This window comes from Marmota flaviventris, chromosome 15 (genome assembly GCF_047511675.1).
Source record: "Marmota flaviventris isolate mMarFla1 chromosome 15, mMarFla1.hap1, whole genome shotgun sequence".
NCBI lineage: Eukaryota > Metazoa > Chordata > Mammalia > Rodentia > Sciuridae > Marmota > Marmota flaviventris.
Window position 1 is genome coordinate 53,120,548 of NC_092512.1, and position 22,978 is coordinate 53,143,525.

The following is a 22,978-nucleotide window of genomic DNA, read 5'->3' on the forward strand; positions in this document are numbered from 1 at the left end:
TTCAGTAATTCAGTTTTCTAAGCCAGCTCCAAAATCTGGTCTGTGACAATCTAGTCTGTATTGAAAAGAGAAAAAAAGCTAATGTAGCATTTTTTCCCCATAAAGCTAAATTTGACTTCTACATTCTTTTTATACACTTACTTATTTTTATGTGGTGAGGAGGATTGAACCCAGGGCCTCACATGTGCTAAGCAAGTGCTCTAAGTTATAGCTCTAACCCAACTTCTAAATTCTCAATTCTAAAATTTTCCAAATTTGTGTGAAAATATTCATGAAATATTTATATATAACCACAATACACAAGCCAATTATTTTGTTTACTAATTAAAACAAAAAGCTAAGAATTATGATGGTCCCAACACTTTTAAAAAACTGACTCTGAAACAGAAATGTTTGGTCAATACTGCCTTAGCTAAAGTGATTGTCAGGTAATCTTTAACTTTACTTTGACCATCTGCAGTAGTAGATTGCCTTATCCCTCCTCCCAAACAACCCAAATTTTTCATCTTAAAAAACTGCTTGGGGCTGGCTTGTGGCTAAAGTGGTGGAGCGTGCACCTAGCACACATGAGGCACCGAGTTCGACCTTTGCACCACATAAAAATAAAGATATTGTGTCCACCTAAAACTAAATAAAAATATTTTTTAAAAAACTGCTTAATGCTGGGCATGGGGGTATATGACTGTAATTCTGACTGGGGAGGTTGAGTGAGGCAGGACCACCAAATTTGAGGCCATCCTAATCAAGCTAGTAAAGCCCTGTCTCAAAACAAAAAAGACTGAGGATATAGCTGAAATCAGCAACCTGGGTTCAATCCCCAGTACTACAACTAAGTAATAAAAACTACTTCTTAATCTTGAGCCATGCTATCCTAATCATTAATTTTTGGAACCACACAGAATGTGTGTTGACACACATCCCACCCCATACTTTTATCATTAACCTAAATCCCTACCATTTTCTATTTTAAGATAGGCTGGCCTTGAACTTGGAATCCTCCTGCCTCAGCCTCCTTAGTAGCTGAGATTACAAGCTTGTGCTAGCATGTCTGGCTCACTACAATAAATCTTAATAATTCTCCTACACAACAGTTTTTTAGATGTTTAAAGATAACTTGCCATTATATGCTATGTACCACCCCAACCTCCTGTTCACTTTGCCCTTCTCCAAACTAAACTGAAGTTCATTTTAATAAAATCAGAGTATCTAACCATTCTGTGATTTACTTTGTTCTGCTATTAAAAAACTATGAAAATTATTTAAGTATATTCTCTCTACATTAACAATGTTTTAAAGGCTTGATATTTATATTATATATTTACTTGTAATCCATTGGTCCAATATTCAGTAAATATGGAATAAAGCAGCTCATTTTTGCTTTTTAACCCATTTCCCCCAAGTTTATGCACAAATGTAATTATAAGGTAATTATATTTTTTAGATATTTACTAAAACCTGTAGCTAGTCCTTAAATAAAGATGAGACATATACTTAATACACAAATAACTGCTATTAATTAATTAAAGCAACTCTCTGAGGACTAGGAGGTAGTTTGAGTCATTTATGTACTTTCATATAAAAACATACAAATAAATAAACCCCTCATAATATTCTACAATTCAAATTTGTAAAACTTAAAAACAAGAGATTTCCAAATTACACATAAGTCAAAGTTTCCAAAAGTGTTCCCCTTGTCCCAATTAGTCTAAATTTATACAAAGAAATTTGAATTAAATGCCAGAGTCAATAAAATTCACAAAGCCAGGTGCAGTTTAGTGCTCACAAGTTTATATTTTTAGGTTTGATAAAGATTCTTGTGTATTTTCTAAATACACAAACAAAACAGTCTTGGAAGTTACATACATGTCTTAGGACACTTATATTAGGTAGGTAAATTACATTTTTAAAAAATTGGTCTTCGTAAAAGATCTTCCCAGAGAGCTTTTACAAACAGCAGGCAGAAGAAAGTGTTCTATGTTTACAGTGTTTAAAATGCTGATTCTCCCATTTGATAATGGCCTCAACCATCTCTCTCCTCAACCCAGAATCTTGTTCTCACTGGCTAGTGTACTCTAATTTTAAGTACACAATGTCATAAAATTCAGGGCTAGAAAATATCTTTATGTGTGCTTATCCCTAACACATTTCATACTACTTAGGATTGTTCAACTTCACTTGAATGCAGGGATACAGCAGGAAAACAAAAAACTTTATCCTAAAGTGACTAAGAAAATGCCTGTTTGTAGTTCTAAGTGTGTATATTATGTACCATAGTTAAGTTTAAGGATCCGGGTGACTGAACGGCACAAAAACTGGGGCTCAAATCTAGTTCTTCAGATTAAAAATCATTCTTTTAAAAATGAAAATGCCACAGCCCACTAATAATATATGCTACACTGAGGTTGTGTGTCTTATTTAAGTCAAAGTGACTAAACAATTGCTTTGTCAGGAGGAAAGAGTAGTAAGGATGCTTATTGACGGGAGGAGGGATACTCACAAAATTCCTAACATAGCTATTTTGTAGGGAAAATATAAATCTCCATAGACTCCATTAAAGAGCTGGAATTCTACAAAAAAGTTGTTTAATGAGGCAGCAATAGAGCCTCCCAGAAAGAGCTTGGGCTTCAGAATCAGACCTGATCAAATCCCAGCTCTTATTATAGCTGCGTTAAATTTCTGAGCCTTTCCTTATCTATAAAATGGAGACAATAGCACCTACTTTATAGGGATTACACAAAATAATGTATACAGAACAATGGCAAGTGTGGGCACTCAAAAGAAACTGGTAGCTTTTGGAATCTTATTCAGAAAAATGAATTTAAACCTTTCATGCTATGTTCAGAAAACCCTACAAACAAAAGCTTATTAAAGCTTTAAATTTTAAGATTTGTTTTTAAAATCTATTTTTCATCACACCATCCCCCATATTATACTACTCCAGTCATCTTCAGGCCTTTTATACTAAATCATACTAATGAATTTCCAAATCCTAATCCTTTATTTTCCTCCTTTCTACCATCTTTTATTTCTATTTTTCCTCTTGGTTCACATCTATTGTTAAACTGAAATGTATTATGTACTAGTAAGTTCCAGTGTTCTAAAAACTTTAAATGAATTAACTCATTCAGCTCACTATTCTCCATTAGGATGACTCAACTTTAACCAGCTAGAGCTCCCTCTATCACAAATTTCAAAGATACTCCTTTACTGTCCAGTTTCCTCTTCCTACTATGTTTCTTTTTTAAACTCTCAATTGCTTACTAAAATTCAGAAAATTATCTAGTGAATAAAAACAAACAAACAAAAAAAAAAAAAAAAACAAGGGCCAAGAACCATGACAAAGAGGAGACCATATGGAAGTAACTGTCTCAGAATCCTAAGAAATATAAGATCTTGACTTGAGAGGGCCTGTTACTAAAGTAAATATGAAAGTTTAAACTCTTCCCCTTCATTAAAATTAAAAGCTCTAAAATATTTTTTATTTAAAATATAAATCACGAGAAAACTTCAAATGTTTAACACATAATTCTGCCAGAGTTCCAGACAAAATTATGAGTATTCATTTCATTGTTACCTCAAGACCAATCATAAGTTCTTAGTATCTATTAACTTCCTGAAATTGTTGTACTGTAAGTCAGAAAAAGAATATACTTAAAAAAATAGAAACGTCCAGTAGTATACCTTAGTACTAAAACTATTTTTTAAAAAAGATCTAGAAGGGAAAAAGGCAGTCCCTCGAGATCATGAAACATAATAAGTTAGGCAGACGGCAAGTAGAAAAATCTGTCAATTCTGTTTCTGGTAAAATGTTTACTTCAAAGAAATTTTTATATAGGCTGAGGCTAATATATTCAAGAGTATAAACATTTTTTCCTTTGGATTACCTAAAAACAAACTTTTAAAGTATCATATTTCAGATGACTAAAAATATAGCCAAATCTGTCACAACACAACATTGAAGGTAATGGACAATTAGAATATTTTAAATTAACATTAACAAACCATCTACATCAAACCTTGTTTCCAACTAAAACCAAAACAAATGCACAACAATCCCGTAGTGTACCACATATGTATTTCAATTTACTGTATGCAATCTAACAAAAAATTTGGTCATAATTTACCAGATATACATAAATGATTTAAGTAATAAAAGGAAATTCAGTTTCAAGAGAATAAGTTCATATCTTGAGGAAAAGTAAAAGTACATTAAGAATGTAAAGCCAAGTCCAGTTTCTATGCAATAAGTGAACTATAGTCTAATAAAGCAGACTTAGGTGATTTTTTTTAGATATATATCTTTGCTCTTTAATATATATTTATATATAGACAGATCTACCAATTGTAAACTATGGTTTATTTTAAAGGAAGGGGATAAATGGGATGAAAGAAATCTTTATACTATACTTACATTATTCACAAAGCAGAACATTTTACGCTTAAAATACTTTTTCATTCATAGTATCTTTGCCCAACTAATTTCTACTTTGGACCTCACTAGAATTACATTTTACTTATTTGTCTAGAACACTGAGAATAAGATGTACTCTTCAGTTTTAAACAAACAAAAAAATCAAACCCAAACTGTTCATCTGTCAGGCTTATAGTCATGAGGAAACTATAATAAAGATGACAAAAAGTTAGTTACCATGTAACTAACCTTTTATTTCTGATTTACCCAAGCAGAAACATCACTAACATTAAACCATTATTCTACTGAAATCAGAGACAATGAAAAAGCTTGTCTCTTTAAAAAAAAAAAAATCAACTTTTCAACTTTGATTAGATGGAGCACCAAAAGAATTTATCTGTCAAAGCATCTTTGCAAAAATTTCCACACAGCTAACATAATTTAGTTACCTGATATAAAATAGGAAAATATACTCAATTTTTATTTAAAAGAAAGCTGAAAATGATGTCCCTCAATCTTATATATTATGCTCCTGATAAATGTCCACATTAATAATAGGTGAAATGTTTCTGAGACTTCCACATATAGCAATTCATTCATCACCAGGCTAAATAATCTAATAATTACAACTTAATATATCACCTCCTTTGTACCCTAAAGAACTTAATAAAGCCTCTCAAAACTTTATTTATAAAATAAAGACATTCGTAGATTGTTGAATCATGGGGACTAGTAAGACTATATTCAAGGTGTAGTGACTTTGAAGAATGGAAAAATAAATTAACCATAATTTCGAAACACTCAATATCCGGTAAGTATGAAACAAAAGAGAATGAACATTTTGCGTTAATTTTAATGATAAAGAGGGCACAGGAGTAAAAACCTGATATTTCACTTATATTGCATAACAAGCTAACCAAACTGGACATGGAGGATAAATTATAAAACAAATCATTTTACTTATTGTTTCTATGACTTTTTTGATCAGATTTCTATCTTTCAAATAAGGCTGAGGTATAGTACACTGGCAAAAATAATAAGAGGCAAACAAGAATAGTGCCAAAGTAACAGATACCCAAAACCAAATACCATGTCAGAAAACGTCATATAGTAACCATTTATCAGATTAGAGCAGCAGGAGAAAGTTACTTATAAATCATAATCATTTTAGTGGTATTTGTCAACTTCACCATGGTAACTCTGCAACATCATTCTTCATTTGTGAAGTAGTAAAATTCATGTCAAAAAAAGGAAAGAAGGGTTGGGGGAAGTCAGTTAGTTCATTCCAATAAATTACCTCTCCAGTTCTTATAAACATGCCCATCAGCACAAAACTGAGAAATACCTAAGACTAGAAGAGACTTGGTTTAAGTTATGAAGCAAATTAAAATGGAAAAATACAAGAAAATAGAACCATTGGGGTTGAAAAAGCCCCTCACTGAAAATCTGTATTAAAAAAAATAAAATTAATAAAAATAAAAATAGAAACAAAACTCTACTAGTACAAACTAGCCTGAGTGGTTTGATGGACAAAGTGATTGGGTCAACTGTCACTGTACTTCCATAAATGGATTTTCTTCACTCATGTTAAAGTGGCACATGAATGTAAGCTCTATTAAGGATAGGTACTATATTTTCATAGTACCCAAATAGTTACTGTATATCCTATAAATAAAAAATATTTTACTTTGTTAACTGAATATGTGGGGACTCCATGTAATCCAACCACATGGTTGTTTGCTGTATAGTCCTGTGCAAATATAATTTTTTTTTTTTTTTGCTATAAGGCTTTGACCCTACAGTTTTCACAGCAACATAACTACCATCCAGCATGTACCATATTTTGCAAGCCTTCAAGTTCAACAATCCAAATTGTCGATTCATATTATGTCCAAATGCAGCATCCTTGAGGAGTATAGTAGCAGGTCAGTTAATTATCCAGAGACATACAGACATCTCCTGATTCATCCCATCTAGATGGATCATTCTGATCTTCTCCATCATCAACCAGCTCTTCATCAGCTTCTCCTACTTCATTCTCCTCATACTCTTCATCCCGAGGGAATTCTGTATCCTGCCCCTGATCTATACCTTCTTGCCCTCCTGGTTGTGATTTATCTGCACAGTCTACACAAACACCATAGCGTCGAGATCCATGTCTTATTCCAACACTGGCTGCTAACATGAAGATCTTCTTACACACCATACATTTGTATTTTTTATCCTTTTTATGCACCTAATTAAAGGGGGGGAAAAATCCAATATAAGGATAGTATAGAAATAGAAAGCATTTGAACCACTCAAATCATGCATTTAATAATGAGTGAATATGCCAATGTTTTTCTGTATGAAGATGAGCATCAGTTCACATAAATTGCTTTAAACAAAGAATTGATTTAAGAATCATCCTTAAATTTGTAAGTAACTGTTAAAATACTTTAAACATCACTGACATAACTATATTTTATCTCAAAGATCAGTTGTATTTAAAGTTACTTACCAGGGAATGTCTTTTTACATGTTCTCTCCGAGTAAACAGCTTTCCACAAATATCACAGCTAAATGATCTCACTCCCGTATGAATGAGCAAGTGCCTTTTTAGTGTTCGTCTGTATTTGGCTACATAGCTACAATGAGGGCATTTTAATTTGTTCATGATTAGAGATGATTCACCTTTAAGAATTAAGAAAAAAAATTTAAAGAGCACTCATTATATATTATTAAACAGAAGACTTGCTATCAAAATTTCTTCTATCTGTATCTCTAAAACAGTAAATGATATAGGGCTATTGCTAAAGCCTAGAATATGGAAGATTTTAATGTTTAAAAATTCTTTAGGAATTCTGAATTTGTTTGATTGACCAATACTTGCCATTTTCCCAAGTTTCTTGTTTTGGCCACGATTCTGGCAATAATCCATACTTGAAATCATTTGAAGCACCTGGTAGCAATCCATACTTGAAATCATTTGAAGTACCTGGTATTAATCCATACTTGAAATCACTTGATGGACCAGGCATCAAACCATACTTGAAATCATGTGAAGTACCTAATACAATAGAAAAGTGAGCTTGAAGTAATGATGGCAGTAAAGATCTCTTTCATCAGTCAAAAAACAAAATACAATCTATAGCCTATAAGCAGTGATAGAACATCTTAATATAAACTAGCTGAATAAAAATACCCAAGTCCCCAGAACTGTGAGCTAACTAAATCTTTTCTTTATAAAATACCTCAATCTCTGGTGCTTTGTTATAGGAACAGAAAGTGGATTAACACAGGCAGGAATTACCTTCTTCTAGATTTTTTCCATCAGGAATTTGTATGTAACTCCTTGAATCCAAGAATCTTTGAACAACAGGAATATATCCAGAATCCTCCAGTTATTGCCACTCAGGTCCAATCAACCATCAATTCTAGCCTCTGGAGTTATTTTCTTTTTTTAATAAATTTTATTTGTCTGGGGTTATTTTCAATGACTGCCAACTTGTCTCCTGGCTTCCACTATTACCATTCCAGAGAGTTTACTCTGCCTGGTAATCACAGATTCTTTTAAAACCTGTCACCAGTCTACTCAAAAGCCTTCAAGGGCTACACACCTCAATTCATGTTAAAAAGTCAAAAAAGACCTCCATTATTCTTCAAAGTCTTATCCCTGGCACCTTGCCCTTTATCATTCCATTTCAACCATACCAGCCTCAGTGTTCCTCCGTGGCAATCAGGCTCCTACTTAAGGAACTTACACTTTCATCTTCTAAGATATATATATGCATAGCTCATTCATGCAGCAACACAGGTTGAGTATCCCTAATCTGAAAACCTGTCCTTTCAGAAATGTTCCCAAACCCAAAATCTTGAGCACCAACATAATGCTCAAAAGTTTCAGATTTGGGAGCATTTTGGATTTTCAGATTAAAGTTGTTAACCAGTAAAGTCTAAGCAAATACTCAAAAACTCCAACATCTTAAACATTGATCCCAATCATTCAGTTTAAGGGATATTCAATATGCAATAAAATTTTCTATAATGAATGCCACATGGTTTTGATTAAAAAAAAAGAAGAAAGAAAGAAAGAAATGCTACCATATTATAACCAGACATGTCACCTTTCTTAAAAGGTCTCTTTGGTGAAACAATACCAAAAGAAGTAAAAAGGTCTCTAAAATATTGTTAAATATACTTTGTTACTACCAAATGTTTTTTCCCTTGGGATATGTTAACCCACTTTTTTAAAATATATTTTTTAGTTGTAGATGAACACAATACCTTTATTTTGTTTATTTTTATGTGGTGCTGAGGAGTGAACCTAGTGCCTCACATGTGCTAAGCAAGTGCTCTACTGCTGAGTCACAACCCTAGCCCCTATTTCACCCATTTTTTTGATGTCAAGAAAGCCCTCCAGGGGGTCTGGGGCTTTGGTTCAGTGGTAGTGCACTTGCCTTGCATGTGTGAGGCAATGGGTTAGATTTCCAGCACTGTGTATAAATAAATAAAATAAAGGTCTACCAACAACTAAAAAAAAATTAAAAAGAAAGCCCTCCAAGGGGAACACTTACTTGCCTCACACATTTAAGATACTGGGTTCAAACCTTAGCACCACATTAAAAATATAAAATAAAAATAAAGGTATTTTGTCTACAACTAAATATAAATAAAGATATTGTGTCTACAACTAAAAATATAAAAAAGAAAGAAAGATCTCTAAGTGATCAGAGGAAAAGAACAAGAGGGAGGGAAAGAGAAAATATTGGGAAACGATACTGGTCAAATTACAGCATGTGCATATATGAATGTGTAACAATAAATCCCACCCTTAAATAATTATAACCAACCAATTAAAAAATATGGAAAAAGAAAGGCCCCACTTCTGAGCTGCAATGAGGCCACAGATGACACAAGCATATGCTCCCTTTTAAGCTACAAAGGCAATGAGGTTATGAGAGGAAATTAAAAAAAAAAGGACTCTGAAACTATAATTATATATAATATAACTTTAATGTACTACTATTAGGGAGAAAGTTTTCAGAATTTTGAAGTGAGGCGGCAGTGAGAGCACAATCTATCAATTTTAAGTTCCATGTTTCTAAATAAAATTGGGGCTCCAGGAAGTTTTTCTCTCCTTTATATATCTAATGTGCAAAATATATGCCCTCCAATTATTTGTTGAAAAGTTAATATATTTAGCATTTTTGACTCCTCCAAAATACCTGGAAAACTACTGTCAGAAATCTTAGCTTTTTAGATTTCTGAATCAAGAAAGCAAGTGCAATAAAATACTCTTGATAAATATTAACTATTGTCTATATAAGTAAAGAAAATCTTTAAAAAAGTAATATCACTAATTCCCATATTACTAATTTCAAAACTTTTAAAATACTTTTCAACAATCAGGGGAAACCACCTTGAGAAAATGTCTTCAAAACCACTGACTTAATTTTGTTTAGTGTATACTGTGTGTAGAGCCTCCTAACTACTTTGTTTATAGATTTCCTTAGATGTCCTCTCATTTCCATCAACTTTGAAAAGGATTCCAAAGATACAGAAGTTGAATAATTAAAGTTGAATAATTAAAGATCCATAACCCTTGACACTTTAATAATTTTAACTTTGCCATGTTTTTTGTGTGTATACAGACATTTTTATACACTTTTAAAACTTGTACTTTGTTATGGTTTAGATAAGAGGTGTCCCCCCCAAAAGGTCACATGTGAGACAATGCAAGAAAGTTTAGAGGTGAAATGACTGAGTTATATGAGAGTTTTAACCTAACCAGTGCATTAATCCCCTGATACAGACTAAATGGGGGTAAATGCAGGCAGACAGGGTGTGGATGGAGGAGGTAAGGCATTGGGGTATTCCTTTGGGGTATTTATTTTGTCCTTGATGAAAGAAGTTTCTCTCTGCTTCCCGGTGCCAGGCTCCCAGCTGCTTTCCTCCACCATACACCTTCACCACAATGTTCTGCCTCACCTTAGACCTCAAAAGGTAAAGTTGGCTATCTATCAACTGAGATCTCTGAAACCGAGAGACCCAAATAAATGTTTCTTTCTCCAAAATTATTGTTTTCAGGATTTTTAGTCACAGTGGTCAAAAAGCTCACAAAAACATAATTTAAGCCTAAATACAGGATTATTATTAAACTATTATTATCAGACTATTCCCCTGCAAAACCATAGCACATTCAAGAAATTTAAAATTGAATATTAACACATACCACATAGCCCACATTTCCAACTGTTCCCCAAATGCCATCCCCTTTAAATCCTATTTGACCCTTATCTATCCAAGACACATACTGCATATTTAGCTGGTCTCCTTTAATCTAGTGGTTCCTCAGCTTGTATTTCATGACATGATAGAGTTTGGACTACCTGCTATGTGGCTGGATTTACTTAGATTTTTCTGACTATTTCCTTCACAATTATATTCAGGATAAATACATTTCAAGACTACTACACAGGTTATGTTGTGTGACAGCTAGTGCAATGCATCAGCTCAATTTGTTTGTTCCTTTGTTAACAATACTAAGTTTTAATAGTTGCTTTTATTATTTTGTTCCCTGGATCTCTCAAAAGATAGCTCTTCTCCTTTGAAATTAGAAGAAATATGTGGGATGAGTTTGAGATGATGTGAATATGTTGTTTCCTAACAATCTTTCACCCAATCATAGTGGGACAAGCCCAATAGTGGCTTAACATCCACTGATGATCTTAAATGATTTCTATTGGAATCAATAAACAGGTATTTCTCTAATTCGATCATTCTTCTACTAGCTTTATTAGTTAATAGAGAAACCCATTTATTTTAACTCTATTTTACTAGTAACATAATCATGGAATCTTTGTATGCATCAAGTATCCCAAGTATTCCCAATACAAATATTGCTACTTAGAATTAATCAACATTTTCTATAACCATCAACAATCATACTATTATATTTGCATCAAAAAGAATTAAAATACATTAGAGTACCAGTCTGGTAATTATTATTCCATTTATTCACTAGCAGGAAGCCATATTTTCTTTGATATTTGAGTTTTAAAAACTCTAAATGAGCCCCCCCAAACAAAACCAGAAACATCAATTTGTATTACCAAATTTCCAAAGTCCTCATAAGCAATATTACCACAGACTGAAAGTAATTTTACACTTAGGGGAAAGAAACTGTAGTAGACCCCAGTAAACACAAATACAAACACTTCCCAAACCCTCCTAAATGCACTCTTGCTAAAAATTTAACTGTACCTACCAGCATCACCTCCATCTTGACCAGAGCAGGCTTCAGCCAATAAATTTGCATTCATATTCCTATCACCATCAGGCCCTGAGAGTAGAGCACCATCCAAATCTGAAAATAACATGTAGGATATTACTGACAAGTCACACCATAGCCTCTATCCAAAATACCACTTTCTTAGAATTGATTTTTATGCAGATTAAATAAAAGGATCATGTGCAAGTATTGGTTATGTACTATGTACTGAACACAATAAGGCACAGAAAACAAAGTTAAGTTCCAGGACAGCGAGAACTGTTCATTTCTTATTGATGTCTTTCTAAATGCTCTCCAAATTACTCGTTCAACAAATGCTAACATGTTCCTGATATTTTTTATTTAAAGTACTTGGAAAACTAATGTGAAAAATCATGTTAGATGTACTAAATTTAATTAAATATTACTCAATATGAATGAGGAGATAGAATAATATACCTGAATAATTTATGAACTGATAATTTTTAAGATTTAGACGTGGTTCTCAACCACAAGAACACGCAAACAGTAAGTACAGAATACTGGTTAGGAATAGCTTTAGAGTCAAGGTCAATTAGGTGCCAATCCTAACTGTTATTGCCTACCTGACCACTTGCCTCAGTTTCCTCATTTAAATCCACTGTATCATAAATTTGATATAGGAATTTAACTGGATAATAATGCAAGCCAAATATTATTATAATAGTGCCTGACATCCAAAAAGATACCTGTTATTGCTTATACCAAGAAGTAAAAAATATGAAGACAGACTGGTGTTTCTCTAATGGTTCAAAAGTGGAAGAGGTAAATTAAAGTTAGAATGGTAGGTAATGACTTCAGAAAAGAAGTATTCTTAAGAACTAATCTTAATATATGGAAAGGATTTGTTATAGGATTGTAAAGGAAAAAAAAGGATGTTAATGAAATGAATACTTCTGGTTGCAAATCTATGAAATTTCCTGCAAATCTGTTCAATTCCACTACCTTCAGTACTTTGCTGGAATAGTCAACTAGTGAAATGAGTTTCTGGCTTCCTTTCTTCCAAATTATAAATGTTCATACTTCTTCTAATTTCCTAATATTTCTTGTTCTAAAACAAGTCTTTAAACATTTTTGATGGCTCACCAGAGATTTTAGGATGAACTTCAGACTTTTTAGTGTAGATTAATATATAGTTTTCTGATTCTGCTCTAGTATCATACCAACTGTACCAAACTCTCCTCTATTTTTAAAAATGCTTAGATGTGTGAAGACATTTTTAAAATGTCCCTGTGAACGATCTCCCCTATACTTCCCAATAAAGATTCATTTATCTTTGTTATCAACCATCCTTGATGGTCTGTACGCAAGATTAAACAATGAAACAAATATTTAAAAAACCTCTTACCTAATTAGATACTTATTCAAAAATATTTACAGTGGGCAAATAAATTACTGTATATTCTTACAATGAAGCACTACACAGCAATGGTTCTAGTGTATAATTATGAAGTCCAAAATCACCAAATTTCATTCTGAAATACTGAGAGGTTAGTAGGATTGCATGATTGTAAAAAAAAAAAAAAAAAAAAAGTCGCATAAAATGATGGTCAAGCATGTGTAACTGATTGTATAGATCCTTACAGGCTACGGTAAGCATTTTAAAAAATCTTTAAATAGGAAGTTAACTCATTTGCCTTAAAAAAATGAGTTAACAGCACATGTCCATAGTTCCTATGCCTCAGAAGGCTGAGGCAGGAGAACATAAGTTTAAAGACAGCATGGGCATCTTAGACCCTGTCTCAAAACAAAACAAAAAGGTTGGGAGTTAACTCAGTGGTAGAGTACAGCTTGGGTCAACCCAAGCATTGCAGGGGTGGGGAGTATAACTCAGTAGTACAGTGCTTGCCTAGCACATAAGAGATCATAGTTTGGATCCTCTGGCAACAAGCAACACACACAGTGCATGTGATATGACTTGTTACAAATTAAAGGAGGGCAATACATTAAAAGGAGATCACTAAGAAAGCTATTTTAGCAACCCAGGTGAGAGATGAGAATGGTAAAGGAAAAAAGTGGATGAATTTGACACTTGTGTAGGTAATACTGGGCTTGGCAACAGACTGAATATTGGGGTGAGAGGTCAGTTCCAGGGAAATTTCGAGTATATACCAATGGTAGCCAAGGAAACCTAGGAGGGGGAGGGGAAGATAATCGATGTTTACCATGAACATATTAAAATCTGACATACCTACAAAGTGGAATTATGTTTGGGATAAGGGTGGTGAATTAAAGGGGTAAGCCTGGGATTGAATCCCAACTGTGAAAGAACTCATTTCTCTAACCCAGTGGTTCTCAAAGTCTCTAAACCAGCATCATCAGAAATTTGCTGGAAGTACAATTTATAAAGTACAATTTATAATTTAGGCCCCATTCTAGACAAATCACAAACTTTAGAGGTGAGGCCCAGCAATCTTAAATACACAGTCTGATTCTAATAGTTACTAAAGGCTGAGAACAGTACATATCAATAGTTCCTATGCCTCAGAAGGCTGAGGCAGGGGAATCCTAACTTAAAGGACAGCCTGGGCATCTTAGACCCCGTCTCAAAACAAAACAAAAAGGCTGGGAGTTAACTCAGAGTACAGCCTGGGTCAACCCAAGTACTGCTAAATAAATAAAACTGAAGATTTGGTGCTTAAGCTGGAAATCAAAACGTCTGCCAGGCAACTGTAATCCCAGTGGCTAGGGAAGATGAGGCAGAAGGACCATCGCAGGTTCAAAGGCAGCCTCAGCAACTTAGTGAGTCCCTAAGCAACTTGGCTAGACCCTGTCTCAAAATAAAAAATAAAAAGGGCTGGGCTACAGAGATGGCTCTGGTTAAGCATCCCTGGGTTCAAGCCCCAGTACTAAAAAAAAAAAAAAAAAAAATCTTTTGAGTTGTCAGAATACAGATGGGAAGTAAAACTGAGAAACATGAAAGAAACTCTGACCAAGTATATTGAAAAATCTTAGCATTTAATGAGTTAGAAAAAGAAAAAGCTTTCAGGGAAAAGGTAATCTACTTTTTCAGAATTTGTGCCTAAATTCAAGATGAGGTCTAAAAATGCACATTACTTTCATTTTAAAGTAATGTGTAAAGTAATCTTAAGAGTGATTCTGGTAGGTCAGTGGGGCAAATGAAAGGAATAAGAAATGGCCAGGGTTATGAATAGAATACGACTAATTAATAGATAAAATAGACAATCTTTTGGAAAATTTAGCTATAAAAGAAAAGAGGGAGAAACAGAATTGGTTTTGACAGCTGGATGTGGTGAAGCACATCTATAATAGCAATGACTTGGGAGGCTGAGGCAAAAAGATGGCAAGCTCTGGAAAGCCTCCAACACTTAGTAAGATGCTACCTCAAAATAAAAAAATAAGAAGGACTGGTGATATAGCTTGGTGGTAAAGTGCCCTGGGGTTCAACTCCCAGTACCAGAAGGGGAGGAAAAATAGGAAAAAAAAAAAATTTTAAGGTGGAAGCAAACATTTAAATGCTAACAGGAATCACTAAGAAAGGGAGAAGTTAAAGACACTGAAGTTATTAGAAGAAATTATTAATTGTGTAAGATTCCTAAGAAGTCTGGGATCCAGAAGCACAATCCTGCGTGGGTACTTGAAAGTAGAAAATATCAAGACACACACACACACACACACACGTATATATATATATATAGAGAGAGAGAGAGAGAGAGAGAGAGAGAGACAGGTATGAAGCTGTATAACTTAAGGATATTTTTTCAAGACTATTAGCATCTATTTTTTCTGTAAGGTATAATGCAAGATTATTACCTAGAATAAATGGGTTGGAAGTCAGAAGAATGAATAAGTAGTTCATGTGGAATGCAGAAATAATAAATACAGACTGCTTTCCATACTCCTTAAGAGCAGGGATACCGCTTAGGTTTATTTCCCCAGTATTTATCACAATGCATGGCAAATAAAAGACCTTCAAAAATACCAAATATTGACTTCAACATCCTGTCTTTTGCAAATTGCATTGATAAAATAAGTTCGTTTAACAGTACCTTGAATAATTTCTCAACTTCTTGGTCTGTAATTACATTGAAACATATCCATAAGCTCAAAATATTTAATGGAAATTTAGTGGCTTAGTTTTTCTACAAAGTTAAATGTATTTCACTAATTAAAAAACAAAATTTAAATCATTATCCAAACTATTACATTTCTCAATCTTTGGGGGAGAAACTCATTATTCTAAAGTATGTTCAGAGGCCATTTCTTACTACAATTCTGTCAGGGAGTTTAAATACAGGGTGCTTCTATTCATGTAACACTATAGTGATTTGCTGAGGCTTTTCTTCAACTACTACTTAACAGAGGCATTTTTTAAATCTCCTATCCTAAAGTAGTAGGATTTGTGTTCTTTAATCCTACAAGGAAAGTAAATATAAAACTCCTCAGCAAATGTAGTCTTCCTATGTACAAAATTCCCTTTCAAAAATAAAACAATACAAATACTACAGATATTCAATTATATCTTTTGAAATAGTTTCAACTACTTGACATCAAAAACAAATCTCAAAAATAGGTGAGCTCTTACAAGTTGATAAGCCTTTGTCAACAGGGGTGCTTGACTTTAGGAATCAATATATCAGATGCCTGTTGTAACTTAAAACCAGCCAAAGCATCAAGCAAATTATTACTAGTAATGCCGACACAAGTGGGTTCAAAGTCAGGAAACCAATGATTCCTTTGACACAGGAATAAGAAGTTTCATTAGGAAGCATGACAGTAACTCTCAGTCATCACTTTTTTCTTCAAAATTACAGAATTACAAAATAAACTCAAATATGTGAGGTTTTAGAATATTAAAAACCCTGCTATAGAAATGCTTCACTTTATTTAACTTAGTTTTTAAAGGCCAATGTTTCTTTGGAAACAGAGATTTTCTGAAGATTTATTAAAACATTAATTTCAGGGCTGGAGTTGTGGCTCAGCAGTAGAGCACTCTCTAGCACCTGCAAGGCCCTCAACACCACATTAAAAAAAAGGTATTGTGTCCAACTACAAAAAACAAAATATTAAACAAAAAAACATTACTTTCATCACATGTTGCCAGTTATTTTCAGATTGGGAGCAGGTATATGTATGGAATGTAATATCCAAATGACCAGAGTTAAATAAACTGAGTGAAGCGGTAGCGCGCTCGCCTGGCATGCGTGTGGCCCGGGTTCGATCCTCAGCACCACATACAAACAAAGATGTTGTGTCCGCCAAATACTAAAAATAAATATAAAAAAAAAAAATAAATAAACTGAGTGTAATTTCTTCTGTTTTTGTCAGAGTAAAAGAGAGTCTTTCCCCAGTGGATAGATAACAGCAGCCCCCCTAAATAAAAACATTTTTTTTACATTCAGCAGTATGTAAGAAATGCAGTCTTTACATATAGCATCTCATTTAAATTTCATTATGTATATTTAATATTAAGGATATTTTATCTTCTACTGGGCACACGTGGTGCACACCTGTAATCCTAGTGACTAGGGAGGTTGAGTCAAGATAAGTTTAAAGCTAGCCTCAGCAACTTAGCAAGGTCCTAAGCAATTTAGTAAGACCCTGTTTCAAAATAAAACTGGGGATGTGGCTCAGTAGTTAAGCACCCCTGTATTCAATTCCTGGTATTAGAAAATAAAAATTCTATCTTCTACTTTACTAATGAGGACACCAAAACCAAATGAGGTCAAGTAACAAGTTGGTAGCAGAGCTCTACCATTAATTAACTTCATTACACTGCTTCTGGTTTATTAGAAGTATCAAGTCTTGGGGCCTAGAACACAGCAGGGAATCCAAAAAAAAAAAAAAAAACAAAAACCTGGGAATGAGACTGAAAAGTATATTCAAATAGCTTTGTTAGTGGTTATGTTAACAGCATTCACTTTGAGTGCCTTCCCTGTAGTTAAGTAACAAAACCATCCCAAAATCTTAAGGGTGTCAAGCTATTGGTTATCATTGTTCTTTACAATCATCTTTTTGTTCAACCTCCTCTTCAGAATTCAAATATTTTATATTTCCAATTATGCAAGTATTATAATTATTAAAAAATTGTTTCATATTTATGGGTTTAAAAATGTGACTAACAAGCAATGAAAATAGAACAAGAGGGAAATAGAAGACCTATAAATTTCAGCCTACCAAAACATGTTTATATAACTTTCCTTCACAAAGAAAACAGTAGCAATATTTACCTACATCACAGAGTTGCAACAAAAAGTGATATTAGCAAATGAAAATACTAAGTAAATAATTATATGAAATGCAATAAAGCAAAGTACCATTATTAAGTGAGGTTAATCTTGGTGGCTGTGGTCACAGTAGGCATCCTTGCCTACTGTGGACCATTGGACCAGAGTGGGCTAGCAACCCTTCCTAATCTGGGAAGCAAATGGTACAGCACCTGCCTATAGTGCTAAATTAAATAAGACTGGGAATGGAAAGAAGGTCTGCCTGACCATTTGCTTCTGGTTCTCAGCATTCAATATTGCACACATGCAAACTAATCCAGATTTTCTTAGAACAAAAATACTATTGAAAAGAACGAGATATAAGAAGAAATCAGAAATGAAAGTTTTAGATAAAGCTGAACTCCATTGTATAAAAACTCTTTTTTTAAAGAGTCTCACTGTGATCTAGTAAACTTTCATTTTCATATAAATATACATCAGAAACCAAGTTCTCTGCAGACAAGATTCAGAACTTATTTATTCATAAAAAGGTATAGATTTCTCTTCATTTTTTCTCCTTTCAAGAAATTCAGCTGCAAATGGATATGTATATACTTATATATACATATTATATACATCACCCTTGACAGTTCCTATAGCACCGAGTTTCTCCTTTGTATTACTCAAAAAGACTTGTTTCTACCACAAATTGTCCCTAACAGGTCTTCCCACACACTACCCAAATTCATGAACAATTCTCTTCAAAATTTCAGTCTTAAATGCAAATATAAACAGATCCTTTCATCATTGCTGGGGATACATGTCAACTGAAGAATGCTTTCCTAGTATGCAAGAGGCCCTGGGTTTAATCCTAGCAACACAAACAAAATTCCTATCTCAATCTGTAAAACAAAATTTATAATTTATTAACACGGCATACAAGATAATTTCTCAGGTTCCTATAGTCCTCCTTCTGTTCTTTTGCCTGGCAAACTCCTATGCAATACAAGATCCATTAAAGTTTTCTCTGTGAGGCTTTCTCCAACTCTTAAGCAGCTAGGGGCCTCCGAATGCACTCTTTGCCATAATTCTAAATCTTATTTTAACATTTTCACACTATACCAGATTTCTTCTTTTTCCATGCCACCTTTCCGTATAGAACTAGGAACTGAATAAACCTTTGGGCACTCTACCCCCAAAGCCACATTCCCCAGCCCTTTTATTTTTATTTAATGACTTTATTTTGTGATGCTGTGGATCAAACCCAGGGCCTCACACATGCTATGTGATAACTCCACCACTGCTACATCTCCAACACCTCTCCCTGCCTCTTTGTGTTATTTTTATTTTGAGACAGGGTCAAGTTGCTCAGGCTTGCCTCAAATTGCAATCCTCCTGCCTCAGCCTCCTTAGAATCACAAACATGTAGCCCACCATGATCAGCTGCACCAGACATATATCTACCCCATAACCACACTGTTGTGAATTAGTTCCAGGTAAGAGACTCTTCAATCTTGACATTATCTGGCCCTAGTTTCTTAGAATTAAAAAAATAAAAAATAAAAAAAGTTTGTTTTCAAATTTCTTATGACCTAAAAAGATATTTTGGAATTTCCCAGGAAACTAATATTTGGTTATAACATACATTTTTTTTTGAAGAGTAAAGCTGAGAATAAAATTTTTATCTAATTACCTTACTGTATTAAAGCCAAAAATTATAAAACCCTCAGGAATTGACATTTATAAAGGTTAGACAATTTAAGTCACAAAAATGCTCTTATAACTGGGCTGGGGATGTGGCTCAAGTGGTAGCGCGCTCGCCAAGCATGCGTGTGGCCTGGGTTCGATCCTCAGCACCACATACAAAGATGCTGTGTCCGCCAAAAACTAAAAAACAAATATTAAAAAATTCTCTCTCTTTAAAAAAAAAAAAAAAAAAAGCTCTTATAACTGATTCATATAAGTCTTCTTCAGCTCCCAGATTCAGTCTTGGGATTTCAAATTTATGAGCCATGATTACCAATAAAGCCATCTCTTAGGCCAAAAGAGGCATTCAGGAAAGAAAAGCAATAGGAAACAGAATAAAAGTAGACGAGAAAAAAGATGGCAAATTATTTCTACTATTACTATCACCATTACCCTTTTTAAAATTAAATATTGAAGATTCTTATTTAGAATATCTTATAGCCCAATAACTACTGGACATTTCTTTTTAAAAAGGAGCAATAGGTCTTCAAACTTTCAATAAGTTTCCAATGAAAAGTAGTTTAACATTTGACTTGTAGCTCATCTTTTACAACTTAGTCCATACAAAAAGGATACCTGAACGGTTTACCTGAACATCTGGATTATCCTGAGGAAAAAAGTGGATTCAGGTCCATAAATCTACTATATATGAAAACCTCCAAGTAAAAATAGAGAATACAAAGCTTTTCCACTTTTTGTAAAAGTGATAACTACAAGAGCCCAGTGGGGTCACATGGGTAGCATCCTGTAACCAAAACATTTATATTTATGCAATAAAACAAGAATATTAACATTTAAGAAAATACATTTAAAAATACCTAAGTAACTAGGTTTTATTGCCAAAATGAATAAGAAAAAGCTTAGAAGCCTTTGATTTCAGAACTATGAAGTATTAATTTTACTACTTCTTTCCCAATACATATGTTGTTTGAGATACACTCAAACTAGTTAGTGGCAGAACTCACCCTAAACCCACTTCATTGACCAAAGCCAAATTCCACATATATTTTTAACCATATTTAAAGTAGTTTGTACACTAAATTTATTTGACAGTCAGGATAGTGGGAGGTGTCAAATCAGATGGTTTATGCTGGGAGTGGTCAAAAACATCTGTAATCCCAGAGACTCAGGGATGCTGACACGGGAGGACCACAAATTCAGCGCCCACCCCAACAACTTAGCTATAAATGCTTGAAACTATGTCATTAGTGAATCTAATGACGTAAAAATTTCAAATATTTCTCATTAGAAGTCTGGTGAGTGAGAGAGAGGAACTTTCAGACTTAAAATAACTCTATTACCTTTTGATCAAGTAAAACTGCCTTATATTTGAATTCCTATATGGCATTGATGGAGGAATCAACCCTCTATGTGGAACTATATCAACTTCTGTCAAAAATAAAAGTCAATTACTGTATATAAATAAATCTACTGGTGGGGCTGGGGTTGAGTGCTTGCCTCACACGTGTGCGGCCCTAGGTTTGAACCTCAGCACCACATAAAAATGAGTAGGTGAAATGAAAGTATTGTGTCCAACTACAACTAAAAAATATTTTTTAAAAAATAAATCTATTGGTGCACTTACTAGAAAACACTTGACGAAACTGTCCTACTTTTGGTGTCAACTTTCTAAAACCCCAATGGAGAAATTCCTTTCAGAAGTCAGTTCTAAGAAAGTTTGTCATCATGAAAAACTGTTATACCTCTTCCTTTTGAGAAAGGATGTTTAGTGTCTTAGAATCCATTAAAAACTTAAGGGCTATCATACCTTTACCAGGACTAGCATTCATTTAACTTTTTTGCTAATATTTACTTATACTTAGCTAATTTGCTTCTGTCGTTTCAAAAATCTTTATTCAAAATGAGGTGTGTCAGCACCCTACAGAGTATAATTATTTACAATAGGTGGAAACTCACAGTATGACTGGTATAAATACAAAAATCTAGACCTAGAAAACCGAATTACATACTAGGCATCAAGATCAAAAATGGGATTAACACCTAATTTACTCTGATTATATACAACTACTTGCATGAATATACTTGGTAAAACAATTCAAGCATTCATTTCCACAAATTAATTTCTAATTGTAGATTTTTATCTACTTTATTTGGCTAAAATATAATGTTTTCTGTTGCAAATCAAAAAGACAAATATTTGAAATTTTTACATTATTAGATTCACTAACAATCTCTCCCCCCCCCCCCCCGCTTTTTAAATTTTTTTAATTGTAGACAGACACAATGCCTTTATTTTATTTATTTATTTTTATGTGGTGCTGAGGATTGCCTCACATATGCTGGGCAAGTGCTCTACCACTGAGCTATCACTCCAGTCCGTCTTTCCCCCCATTTGATTACCCAGATTTTAGTTTTTGCTGACAAATATTCCACAACCTAATAAAAGAGAAGTTTCTAATCTTCCTGAGTTCACGTATATGTGAATCTCAGTAGTGAATTACAAAACATATTCTAGCTTCTTCTTCTTTAAAAAAAAAAAAAAATCTGAATAAGATCCCTGGTAGCTTCTGGTACACCTTATCTTAATCTTGATGAGGCATGCAAATAGCAGCTTCAAGATTATATATCAAGAAGATGACACTGTTATTAGAGCTATGGCTTACAAACTAACTAAAAGACTTAAGGCCCTAAGAAAGTCTCAGTTCCTCCCCAAGGTACCACAAACCCACTTGTGTCATGCTTTGTTTATAGACTGAATAATTCACTACGATTTTTCAGATGTTTTCAGTAGAACTTTAAATTCATTTAAAAGCATTTATTTAAACCATAACCAATGGTGTGTGTGGGGGGGTGTTCATAACAATGTTTTAAAGTTAAAAGGGACCAATTATTTTAAAAGGCAAGGGATCTATCACTTCACTGGTTAATAACAAGGTTTTAATGTGAGATGGTCCTAAATATGACACCTGCCTCTATTTTTACTAATAGAAATGACCTTGGGAAAAGCCTTAACTATGGTAAATACAGATCCACTGTGCTCTACATTGGTCAGAACTTTCCTGGAAACCTAAGTCAATTTCCTGTATTCACAAGGTGGGAGGAATAGAACTTGGCCTAGGACTTCTGGGGAATTTTTAAAATGTCTAACATTTGGGGGTTTATCTGGCAGATTACAGGGATTAGAGGTTGGGTTCAAATTACACACTGAAAAATGGCAGAATTAAGAAGTTAGGGAGAAGCAAACTTTGGCTACATTTTAGAGGACTTCCTAATCACAATCACCCTATACTCAAATAGGCTGATTAGGAAGGTAATCATAAAGTATTCAAACACAACGACTGAAGCTATAAAACCACCTACCTAGCATTTAGTAGAAAGCACACAACATAGGAAAACATACAA

General features: G+C 33.7%; 1 protein-coding gene across 1 annotated transcript in view; it reads right to left on the minus strand.

Moving 5' to 3' along the window:
- Positions 1–1,771: 1,771 nt before the first annotated feature.
- Zbtb10 (zinc finger and BTB domain containing 10) overlaps positions 1,772–22,978 on the minus strand; it is a 37,090-nt gene continuing 15,883 nt past the window's right edge. Inside the window, exons 3-6 of the mRNA XM_027953211.2 lie at positions 11,661–11,759; positions 7,284–7,460; positions 6,912–7,084; positions 1,772–6,647 (exon numbers count right to left, since the gene is read on the minus strand). Of these exons, the coding sequence (XP_027809012.1) occupies positions 6,342–6,647; positions 6,912–7,084; positions 7,284–7,460; positions 11,661–11,759 (755 nt within the window). The 3' untranslated portion in view covers positions 1,772–6,341. The remainder of the gene's footprint in view (positions 6,648–6,911; positions 7,085–7,283; positions 7,461–11,660; positions 11,760–22,978) is intronic.